This window comes from Lampris incognitus, chromosome 10 (genome assembly GCF_029633865.1).
Source record: "Lampris incognitus isolate fLamInc1 chromosome 10, fLamInc1.hap2, whole genome shotgun sequence".
Classification (NCBI taxonomy): domain Eukaryota; kingdom Metazoa; phylum Chordata; class Actinopteri; order Lampriformes; family Lampridae; genus Lampris; species Lampris incognitus.
Genome location: NC_079220.1, coordinates 4712219 through 4724838, shown reverse-complemented (window position 1 = coordinate 4724838; position 12620 = coordinate 4712219). Strand labels below are relative to the sequence as shown.

The window sequence follows — 12620 nt, the reverse complement described above, 5'->3', positions numbered from 1 at the left end:
CCTTCACTTGAGTCAACAACTCATCCCCAACCTGGAGGAAGCAATCCACCATTTTCCGCTAGAGAACCATGGCCTGAGACCATGGTTCTCTAGCACCCCCCCACCTAGCACCCCCCCTCCTAGCACCCCCCCCACCTAGCTGCTGACTCTCACCCCGGCCATTTCACACTCAGCTGCAAACCGCCCCAGTGCGCGCTGGATGTCGCGTTCCAATGAAGCCAACAAAACCACATCATCTGCAAAGAGCAGAGATGCAATTCTCAGGTTCCCAAAACGGACACACTCCTCACCTTGGCTGCACCTTAAGATCCTGTATATCATGAACAGAATCGGAGACAAGGGACAACCTTAGCGGAGTCCGACGCCCACTGAAAACGTGTTTGACTTTGTGCTGAGAATGCGGACACAGCTGTCCCTTTGGTTATTTATGTAAGGACCGAATGGCTTGTAGCAACTGCCCTGGTACCCCATGCTCCCACGGCACCCCCAACAGAGTGCCCCAGGGTACACAGTCACAAGCCTTCTCCAAGTCCACAAAACACATCTAGACTGGTTGGTCAAACTCCCATGCCTCCCTCAGCACTTCCGCAGGGGTAAAGAGTTGGTCCGTTTTTCCACGGCCAGGACGGAATCCGCATTGTTCCTCCTGGATCCGAGTTTCGACAATCGGTCGGAGCCTCCTTTCCATCACCCTAGAGCAGAGGTGGAAAAACCCGGTCCAGAAAGTAAAAGCCCTAACCATGTCTTTACTCCATCCATGTATTAAACCAGCTAATTTGGGAAACTAGTCAGTGCAATCTGATGGTTTAGTACATGGGTGGAGTAAAGACACAGTTAGGGTTTTTACTTTCTGGACCGGGTTTTTCCACCTCTGCCCTAGAGTAGACTAGCAATGTGATGCCCTGATAAGGAGCACACCCTCCGGTCAAAATATGACATAAATAATGCATTAAAATGCACAAATAAGTTGATTGGTTAAAATGTACACTAATTAAAAGTCAGTTAAAATTGTTTGACAATAATTTAATGGGGACAGTTAAAAGTATGCCTTTAAGAAGTCGCAATGACGCTTCCCCTTTAAGAGACTCGCAGCACACGACGCAGCCAGCAGCAGAGAAGCAGAGAAAGTAGCGGAAGGGAACTTTCGTGAAAAGTTGAAACAGGACCTGAAAAATAAGGCCCCCCATCTAAATAACTTACAACAGTTTTGGTCATGTTTTCTTAGGAGGTTCCTGTTTGTTACGTTCAGTAATCTAGTTACCCTATATTACGTTGAGTTCTATACTGCCGACCGCTAGAGGGCGCTGTATTCTTAGGTCACTAGTAACAGTAGGTTAGGTTGACTCTTTGAATGTTGTTGAGAGTTGCTGCTGAGAACCTGTCGGAGCATGTCGGAAGCTAACGGTCTGCCTTGCAGTTCTTTTAGCAAAGTTTATTAAGCAATACTTCGTGTGGTTATCCTACCAAAGAATATAACACCGTCTGGATTTGTTTTAGAGTGGAGAGTCTTCTGTGGCGCGTGGGAAGGCGACACACGGACTCGGGACGCAAGATGGCGAGTCGCGCCCACGGACAGCGTGGGGATGAGGACGCGTCTTCATCGTGCCGGGGAGAGGCCCCCCTGCCGGGGAGAGGCCCCCCCCTGCCGGGGAGAGGCCCCCCCCTGCCAGGGAGAGGCCCCCCTGCCGGGGAGAGCCCCCCCCCCTGCTCACCGCGGGATTGTTGACCAGATCGCTGCAAGAGCGGTAAGCGTGTTGAATGTCTGAACTGAACCGGGTTGGACTACATAACCGGAGCCGAACTCGGAACAGTTGGAAGTGGCTCACATTTCATATTGTATGTGGTCTTCGTAAATGGCAGTGTTGTGATGGGATCTATGATAGTGTAAACTACTAATAAGACCCGTTAGCCCCTAGCTAGCTAACAGGTCTGACCCTTTAGCCGAGCGGTTAGTGATGTCGCCTTGTGGTGCAGTACACCCCATTTTTGCAAAAATGCACTTATGATCCTCTTTTTTTTTTGGAGGTGGTAGGTATTGTTTCAGAGAGGACCAGAAAAATAGCAGAAAATTAAAATAATTATAATAATTATGCATAATTATGCAAAATATGCGTTTTCTAAAAATGGCTAAAAACCACTTTTCTCAGCATTTCAGATGATTCTGAGCATTTGGGGGGAGGGAGTTGGAGTGGGGGGGGGGTTTAAGGGCAGGGGGAAGGCGGTTAGCTGGCAGGATGAAGAGGAGGGAGATTTAGACGGGTGGATAACCAAACCGCTACATTGTAGCGGGGCTCTTCTAGTATATAATATATCTTAAGGATTGCAATTTTAGGGCGTCCGGGTGGCGTGGCGGTCTGTTCCGTTGCCTACCAACACGGATCGGCTGTTCGAATTCCCGTGTTGCCTCCGGCTTGGTCGGGCGTCCCTACAGACACAATTGGCCGTGTCTGCGGTTGGGAAGCCGGGAGTGGGTACATGTCCTGGTCACTGAACTAGCGCCTCCTCCGGTCGGTCGGGGCGCCTGTTTGGGGCCTGGCGAAACTCCTTACTGTCAGGTGAAAAGCAGCGGCTGGCGACTCCACATACATCGGAGGAGGCATGTGGTAGTCTGCAGCCCTCCCCGGATCGGCAGAGGGGGTGGAGCAGCGACTGGGACGGCTCGGAAGAGTGGGGTAATTGGACGGGTACAATTGGGGAGAAAAGGGGGGGGGGAGGATTGCAACTTTAAAATGCGAAGTGAATATACTCGTTCTAATTTATCCTCTCACATGTTAAGGATTGTGGGTAGAATCTCATGATCAGTCTACTGTGTTGGTTGATCAACAGCTTGACAAAGTTCTCCATTAAAAATGGTTTGACACACAAACAACTGACTCACATACAGATGCTAAAGCAGTCCTTGTTTTAGTGAAGAACTGAATTACAGACGGTTCAGTTTACTCACTTGTAGTTGAAGCTATGGCTGCATACTCATAAATAGTCTGTGGCTGATTTGGCTCTGCAAAAGATCAGATGAATGTCACACCACACGTGAGTTATTAAACACAACAAACTGAAGCAGTTTGAGTCCAGGGGCAAATAGAATAGGTCAGTCGGTTAAATTTGTGTAGAAAATGGACATTTTCAGCAGGTACCCGATACAGAACATGAGTAGACGTGGCAAAACAGATGAAGAGCCAAGGTGGTCCCTAACCTTAACCATCATAACTATACCTTAAACTAATCCTAATCCAGGGGTGGGCAGTCTGATCCAGAAAGGGCCAGTGTGGGTGAAGGTTTTTTGTTCCAACCAAGCAGTTACACACCTGATCCCACTAATCAACCAGTAGAGTTTTCGCTGAGGAACTTGAGGCGGAGACACAGGTGTGTAACTGCTCGGTTGGAACAAAAACCTGCACCCACACCGGCCCTTTCTGGATAAGACTGCCCACCCCTGGACCTAAATCCTAACCCTAAAATAGACCCTTTTCTCATGGGGGCCCATAAGATGTCCCCACAAGGCCGGTGGTTTCGGGTTTTTCTATCCTTTAGCGGGACCAGATGTCCCCATTAGTATAGAAACACACAGACACACAAGTATCAATTTAAACCAATAATCGCAAACGCTAATTGGAGAAAGAAGGAGAATTGAGAAGGATGATGCATGTATGCATGTATGTATGTGTGCATGTGTGTATGCATGTATGTATGTGTGTGTGTGTGTGTATGTATGTGTGTGTGTGTGTATGTGTGTATGCATGTATGTATGTGTGTGTGTGTGTGTACACTCACCAAGTCCACAGTCTGTAAGGCAGGAAGGGAAGATCAATTGGAAATGTTAGAAAAATCAAACTTACATTTTTTACCAGTTGTATTTCATTAATTTCCAGAACGTGAACATCAGGATTTCGATAAGAGCGATAAGAGTTTGACTTCCAGCTAGATGCTCGAAGCTTTTTCCAAATCCGACCCTTTACTTAGAACGTGGTGTTACAAAGAATGTCGACGCTCCTACTGAGCCGCCAAAGACGCTGAGGTGAACACGAGGAACTGGCTCGATACTAACACGCCGCTAGCTCGCCACGTGCTAGATGCTAAACACTAGCTTACAAATAAAAGATGAAATAGTGATAACAATTTTTAAATACAAAGTTAAATCTAAAATTTAAAATGTAGGAACGAACATGGACATTTTAATTGGTAAGGGGGAAAAAAAGTTTAATACAAATCCAAAATCCTAAGTGGTGAATTATATTGGATTTCTCCACTGTATTTCAATCAGGACGACTCACATAATATATTTTATTCATTTATGTATTTTCCCCCCTTTTCCCCCCAGCTGTACTTGGCCAATTACCCCACTCTTCCGAGCCGTCCCGGTCTCTGCTCCACCCCCTCTGCCGATCCGGGGAAGGCTGCGGACTACCACATGCCTCCTCCCATACTTGTGGAGTCACCAGCTGCTTCTTTTCACCTGACAGTGAGGAGTTTCACCTGGGGGATGTAGCGCGTGGGAGGATCACGCTACCCCCCATTGAACAGGCACCCCGACCAACCAGAGGAGGCGCTAGTGCAGCGACCAGGACACATACCCACATCCGGCTTCCCACCCGCAGCCACGGTCAATTGTGTCTGTAGGGACGCCCGACAAAGCCGGAGGTAACACTGGGATTCGAACCAGCGATCCGTGTGTTGGTAGCAGAGGTGGAAAAACCCGGTCCAGAAAGTAAAAAACCCTAACTGTGTCTTTACTCCAGCCATGTACTAAACCACCAGATTGCACTGACTAGTTCCCCTAATCAGCTGGTTTAATACATGGATGGAGTCAAGACACGGTTAGGGTTTTTGCTTTCTGGACCGGGATTTTCCACCTCTGGTTGGTAGGCAACAGGATAGACCGCTAGCTACCCGGACGCCCTCACATTATATATTTTGATGCATTACAGCAGATACACGGCTTTGACAATGAGTGGATCTGCTGTATGATGGGTTGCACTTATTAGTGTAACCTACAAAAAGACTCATTGGCCAATCGCCAGAGAGTCGACCCCTTTGTTCGAGCGGTTAGTGATGTCGCCTCGTGGCGCAGAACGACCCTGGTTCGAAACCCGCAGCGGGCAGAAATATGCTCGGTTGCACTTGTTGCAGCGGTGGGATTCGGAAGTGTGCAGATCCTCATAAGTCTCTTCGGAGCGCGGGAATAACCAAGGGTGCGCTCCCGGGAGAGGATGACTACTGTAACCTCCAAAAAGACTCACTGGCAGGGGGTCGGCCCCCTTAGTCGAGCGGTTAGCAATGTCAACAGTAATACTAGATAGGTCTTAGACCTATTTTAGACTATTCTGATCTAATTCTGGGCACAAGTTTTATGTTTTCCCTGGACTTCTCCACTCCTGACACATGTTTTGTTGCCATCAGCAACATCCAACGACCAGCGATAACGTCAGTATGACGTTATCGCTGGTCCACAAGGCGTGGACCAGTATGGCACGGACAGCATCCGTGCCATACATTCATCCAGTACACACGGTCAAACTATAGGCCGTTCACTTTGATCAAAAATGTGAGATGATTGATCAGATTTTCTTCCCCAATAGATTGTAGCCAAAATGGATTGGGCCTGGCGGCCTGTCCAGGGTGTCTCCCCGCCTGCTGCCCAGTGACTGCTGGGAGAGGCTCCAGCATCCCCGTGACCCTGAGAGCAGGATAAGCCGTTTGGATAACGGATGGATGGATGGATGGGTGGGTGTTTTTTTTTTCCCCCTTGAGTTCACACCATTGTAAAATCGTTTTTTGGCGTATCCCCAAACATGCCGGTTAATAAAGTGGTTTCATACTGATGTGCGCAGTGGCAAAAACTAGGAAAATAAGATCAAAGTTGGAAAAAACAACAAAAAAATGATCCTTTAACAATTATTAGACGCCACGTTTGTCATTAAATTCGAACAAAAATACAATGTCTTCGAGTAGCAAATACATGATATGTCACATAGCAAGTATTGGTCTCAACGAGTGTTTTCAGATTTACCTGCTGGACTGAGGGGAGGAAGTGGTGTACCTGTGATACAGAGGGAGAGAGAGAAACATTTACATTTATAAATTTTAATTGCATGTTCGAAATTCTACATAGTTGGTGGATGATTTTGCCCAATACAGCGATAGATTATGAAATACCCAGGATTTTGCAGCGGCGTTGTAAATTCATTTTGAGTCATTTGGTTCTCCATAGGTAAATCCTACTTAGCCTCTGAATGCGAGAAGGCGCCGTGAACTGTGTGGCCACCTTTAACACTTGAACGACCGGGGTTTCACTCCTACCTGAAACGACCATGGGCGGTCAAAATGACTGCTGGTTTTTAAACTCTATATTCTGTCAAGATAAATACCCAATTGAGATATTAATGCATTTCTTAATTTAGTACATCTGTTAAGAAACTAACTGACACCAACATTAACAGTTTAACAACTTTTAATACTATTCTTAAACAATTTATACTTCAGAGACATGGTCGAACTTGAATAGCAAAATTGAAAAAGTGAAAATATTACCTGAAAAACAATACAGAAAACACATATTGCTAATCTAGCAAACGTAACAAGGCCTATAAAACCTGAAATGTAAAAAAAAAAGAACTGAAAATAAAAACAGTCCCAAACAACGACGGGAACTTAAAAACTACTAGAACGGCCGAGGGCGGTCATTTTGACCGCCACGGTTTTTAAACTCTATATTCTGTCAAGATAAATACCCAGTTGAGATATTAATGCATTACATACGTTAGTATGGCTGTTAAGAAACTAACTGACACCAAAATTAACATTTTAACAACTTTTAACATTATCTTTTAAACAATTTAAAATGGCCGCTGTCCCAACGCCTGTAAATACTGCAACGCCTCGGTGGTAGGCGTGGTGCGTCTGTAACCAGACATGTTGGACATAATCAGAAATCCAGTTTAGACTATTTCTCTCCACTGGAGGGCGCTAGTGTGTTTCTAGCACAGAGCAACGAACTTCACGAAGCAAATGATGTGACCAACACACGTCATAAATACTGACATGACGCGCACGATCACGCGCAAATTACGAGACGGTCATTTTGACCGCTCGTGGTCGTTTTAGGTAGAGCTTAGCATAACTTTTTGTTTGTGCTATTGATTTAAAACTAATTTTAATGCAAATATATGCAGTTTTAGGAGAATTCAGCAGCGTCAGCTCTGTATCTTTTTTTTCACAGTTATTGAACTTGAAAAACCAAAACGGTGGTCTTGTTCGTTATACATGGATGGTTGTCAATGAGAAGTTTGCCCCCCCCTAGTGGCTGTTTTCATTTTGGTGCTTGTCCTCTCCAGGAGTCATTGATTCCACACATCAATTTGACATGGCACAGTCCTGTTGTAGTGTTCTAAAATGCCAGCTTAGGGACTATTTCAGAGTTCAGATATAACGTACACAGATGGATGCCCACTGTGGTCTGTGGACCAAATTGACATAAAAGTGAACCTCAGGCACCACACATTTTCTGTGCTGAAGTTCCTATGCTAAGATTTGTTCCATAAATGAAATTAAAAAAAAAAAAGAAGGGAGATTTGGTGGCAAGTTGGCTTTTCAGCACTGTCGCCCCACAGCAAGAGGGTCCTGAATTTAATTCCAGCACAACTGTATGAACTTTACATGTTCTCCCTCTGTTTTCATGTGTTTACCCCCTCAGTCCAAAGGCATGCATGTTAGGTTAACTGGAATCTGTAAATTGCCCATAGGTATGAAGCATGTGTGTGTGTGTGTATCCGTCCATCCTGTGATGGACTGGTGACCTGTCTGGGGTGTTTCTCTGCCTTCCATACACTACTACTACTTTCGACTGCTCCTGTTAGGGTCACCACAGCGGATCACCTGTTTCCATCTCTTCCTGTCCTCTGCATCTTCTTCTGTCACACCAGCCACCTGCATGTCCTCCCTCACCACATCCATACACCTCCTCTTTGGCCTTCCTCTTTTCCTCTACCCTGGCAGCTCCATATTCAACATCCTTCTCCCAATATACCCAGGATCTCTCCTTCACACATCCAAACCATCTCAATCTTGCCTCTCTTGCTTTGTCTCCAAACCGTCCAACCTGAGCTGTCCCTCTAATATACTCCTTCCTAATCCTGTCCTTCTTCATCACTCCCAATGAAAATCTTAGCATCTTCAACTCTGCCACCTCCAGCTGCGCCTTCTGTCTTTTTGTAAGTGCCACCGTCTCCAAACCATACAACATAGCTGGTCTCACAACCATCTTGTGAACGTTCCCTGTAACTCTTGCTGGTATCCTTCTGTCACAAATCACCCCTGACCCTCTTCTCCACCCACTCCACCCTGCCTGCACTCTCCTCTCCACCTCTCTTCTCTGCCTTCAATACAGAATAGGATTAAGTGAGTGTAGATGTAACGAACACAGATGTGTAGACTCGCTAGCCCTTGGCTAACAGGTCGGACCCTTTAGTCGACTGGTTAATGTAGTCGCCCGTGGTGCGGGAGACCCGGGCTCGCTTCCCGGCTGCCCCTCGAATTCGCTACATTGGTGTCAGAAGTGGGATGGTGAGACCGTGAGGCCATCGGAAGCGCGTGCGCCCAGAGGCGTGAGGGAGTTGGTATGCTGAAGCACGAGGACGCGCTTCCCGAAGGAGGGGGGTAGTGTAACGACCATGGACGAATAGACTCGATAGCCCTTGGCTAACGGGTTGGACCCTTTAGTTGACTGGTTACCATTGTCGACCATGGCGCGGGAGATCCGGGTTCACATCCTGGCTGTGGCGGTTCCCGGATCTCCCGCACCACGGGCAACAACATTAACCAGTTGACTAAAGGGTCCAACCCTTTAGCCAAGGGCCAGCAAGTCTATTCATCCGTGGTCATTACATAGACAATGGATGGATGGATGGAGAAGAGCGATTCTAATCTATTTAAAGTTAAGTAATAGTAGTAGTGTCTCCCTGCCTGCCGCCCTATGACTGCTGCGATAGGCTCCAGCATCCCTGCGACCCTGAGAGCAGGATAAGCAGTTTGGATAATGGATGGAATGGATGGATAGTAGTAGTATTTCAAGTATATTTAACCAATTTTATATCACCTTCTTGATCTTCAGCAACTACATTTCTGACTGCTTTGACGACCATACAGTTGAAATAAGAGGAAGAGACCACTTCGATCACAGGTGGTAGCGACATTTTAGCTTGGCTAGAATTCACGAGACAAGACTGTAGAGAGAGAGAAAAAAAACAAGTTAAAAAAGTGTAATCAACAGTTCAATCAACACGTACACACGCGTGCATACACAAAAACATAGTAATAATAATACATTTTATTTGTGGGCGCCTTTCAGAGCACTCAAGGACACCTTACAGAACACAGTAAAAAACAAGCAGCACTGTATCAGACAGTATAAAATCAAAACAAAGCAATGTAGAGAATAAAAAAAGTTAATATAACAAATAAGTATAAAATCATCATGTGCACAAAACTCAATGAAGTGTGGATAAGACTGAATATGCCAGTTTGAAAAGGTAGGTTTTGAGATGGGATATGAAGGTGGAAAGAGAGTCAGTTTTGGGAATTTCTTGTGGGAGAGAGTTCCATAGGCGGGGGACAGAATGACTGACAGCTCTAGTCCCCATGGTAGTCAAGCGGGCTGATGGTGTAGTGAGTTGGAGAGCAAAAGAGGATCTGAGAGTGCAGGAAGGCATGTGGATATGAAGGAGTTCAGAAAGGTACGAAGGAGCTAGGTTATTAAGGGCCTTAAAGGTGAGGAGCAGGATCTTGAAGTCAATATGGTATTTAACAGTGAGCCAATGGAGTTGCTGAAGAACAGGAGTGATATGATCTATGGAAGGAGTTCTGGTAATGATACGGGCAGCTGAATTCTGGACCAACTGAAGTTTATGAAGACACTTGAGGGGAAGACCAAAGAGGATAGAATTACAGTAGTCAATACGGGATGTAACCAGGGTGTGAGTGAGTATGGCTGTGCTTTTAGGTGTAAGTGACGGGCGAAGACAATTAATATTGGGTAGGTGGAAGTATGCAGACCGAGTAACATTATTGATGTAAGCTGCAAAAGATAATGTGCTGTCCAGGATGACACCCAGACTCAACCTAAGGTGATGGAGGAACTATACAATTATCAATAGTCGAAGAAAAACTATTAGGTTTGGCCATAGTAGATTTAGTGCCTACTAGGAGGGCCTCGGTTTTATCACTATTAAATTTGAGGAAGTGGTATGAAAACCAGGATTTAATTTCTAGTAAGCAGTCAGAAAGGGAAGTGGGCGGAAAAGTTGAGCTAGGCTTGATGGATAGATAAAACTGGGTATCATCCACATAGCAGTGAAATTGAGTGCCAAATTTCCTGAAAATGTGGCCAAGAGGTAGTAGATAAATAATAAATAGGAGGGGTCCCAATACAGAGCCCTGGGGAACACCAGCAGTGACAGGAAAGGACTGTGATCTCAATTTTTTAAATTAGACAAACTGAGTGTGGTCAGAGAGATATGATATGATCTAAACTAGTCAAGGGGGGTGCCAGTTATTCCAATGGAAGCTAATCTTTCTAAGAGGATGTTATGTCCATAACGGATCACTCACATGTTCATACAAACAAAACGAAACAAAAAACACACACCTTACTCCTCAAAGACTTATAGACATCTTCATACACCCGTGCACACAGAGCAACACAAACAGTGACGTGCACACTCTAAAGTGTAGCTTTCTGCAATGGTAGGGAAAAAAGACAACTGGAATGTGATAAATACCACAGAGCTTAATTATGACTGGATTTGAGAGTTAAATAAACTGTGTCATAAATCATTTGCAAAAAGTCACATGTGCAAAGGTAAAATTCAAATTTAGCAAAATAACTGATTGTACAATTTACACACACACAAATGTATAAATATATATATAAAAAAGGAACCCCCCCACTTTTCTCCCCAATTGTATCCGGGTCCACTGACTTCCGGTTTCTACTGCAGCGGACATGCCAGTTTCTTGTTGGTTGGCGTGTGCTATTGACAAAGGCATATTTTTTGTGATGCCTGCAAGATTTACCATGGATAAATGTCAACGACATGCACAGAATTGTCGACAAACATTCACCTGCACCTACCAGCAAACGGGTGAAAATTGTGAGAATGAGGATACTCATCCTCATAATGGACAGTGGACTACAGTTATGCACAGAGCCGAATCCCGGTCGCTGCTCCACCCCCTCTACCGATCCGGGAAGGGCTGCAGACTACCACATGCCTCCTCCGATACATACCCAGATAGCAAAATTGCTGTGGCCCAGACCCGTCCCACACGACACTTTCATCCGGCCCACATACCACGTGGAATGATGGCACTTGGGCGGTCGGCTCCTGTTTGCCAGATCTGGGCCAGAACCAAGCCATAGCAATGCCGCATGTACCACATATTTGCCAAAGGTGGCCCATGTTTGTTTTGTGATATTTGGGCCATATTCACCATTTACCACACGGGCCACTTCAGGGTCACATCCAGATTGCATATTGCCGAGAGCAACGCATCTTTGCCAAAAAAGGCCCACGTTTGATTTGGCATTTTTGGGCCATATTTGCTATTATACACGTGGGCCACTTCAGGCTCACGTCCATTTTGTCAGGGCCAGAAGAAGGCCAGCAGTGCCGCATCATTACCTGAAGTGGCCCACATCCGGATGCTATCTGGGTGTGGAGTTGCCAGCCGCTTCTTTTCACCTGACAGCCGGGAGTTTAACCAGGGGGACGTAGCGCATGGGAGGATCACGCTATTCCCCCAAAGTACCCTGACCGACCAGAGGAGGCGCTAGCGCAATGACCAGGACACATACCCACATCTGGCTTCCCACCCGCAGACACGGCCATTTGTATCTTCGGGGGACGCTCAACCAAGCCGGAGGCAACACAGGGATTCGAATCGGCGATTCCTGTGTTAGTAGGCAACACAATAGACCGCTACGTCTGTGTTATGTTTATCTGTCGTCTCGTTTCACCCCGTTTATTGTAAAGCGACTTTGAGTATTAGAAAAGCGCTATATAAGATTGATTTATTATTGTTATTTATTATTACGCTACCCAGACGCCCACATGCTTAGACATTTTCACAAACATGCATGCACACATTCTTTCTCTTGCACTCTATTCACCGTTTCAAAACAGCCTAGAAGTATATCTTCTATTGTAGAATTCGGTGTGCAGAACTTCTTTAGCGTGTTGATAACAGCGGCGGTGTCGTTCTGCAACGACAAGAGAATGTTCACTGAGTTAGAGGCAGTTCCACATTTCTTTTCTTGTTTTTGTGTGGACCCCCCCCCAACCCTTTTTCTCCCAATTGTACCCAGCCAATTACCCCACTCTCCGGGCTGTCCTAGTCGCTGCTCCACCCCCTCTGCCGATCCGGGGACGGCTGCAGACTACCACATTTTTCCTCCGATACATGTGGAGTTGCCAGCCGTTTCTTTTCACCTGACAGTGAGGAGTTTCGCCAGGGTGACGTAGCGCGTGGGAGGACCACGCTATTCCCCTCAGTTCTTCCTAACCCCCCGAACAGGCGAGGTGTTAGTGCAGCGACCAGGACACATATTGCACATACGGCTTCCCACC

The 12620-nt window shown here is 46.1% G+C and overlaps 1 protein-coding gene across 1 annotated transcript in view; it reads right to left on the bottom strand.

Annotated features, from left to right (window-relative positions):
• LOC130119947 (uncharacterized) overlaps window positions 1–12620 on the bottom strand; it is a 39032-nt gene that overhangs the window by 9790 nt on the left and 16622 nt on the right. Inside the window, exons 5-8 of the mRNA XM_056288550.1 lie at window positions 12164–12253; window positions 9092–9218; window positions 6008–6037; window positions 2945–2998 (exon numbers count right to left, since the gene is read on the bottom strand). Coding sequence (XP_056144525.1) covers window positions 2945–2998; window positions 6008–6037; window positions 9092–9218; window positions 12164–12253 — 301 coding nt within the window. The remainder of the gene's footprint in view (window positions 1–2944; window positions 2999–6007; window positions 6038–9091; window positions 9219–12163; window positions 12254–12620) is intronic.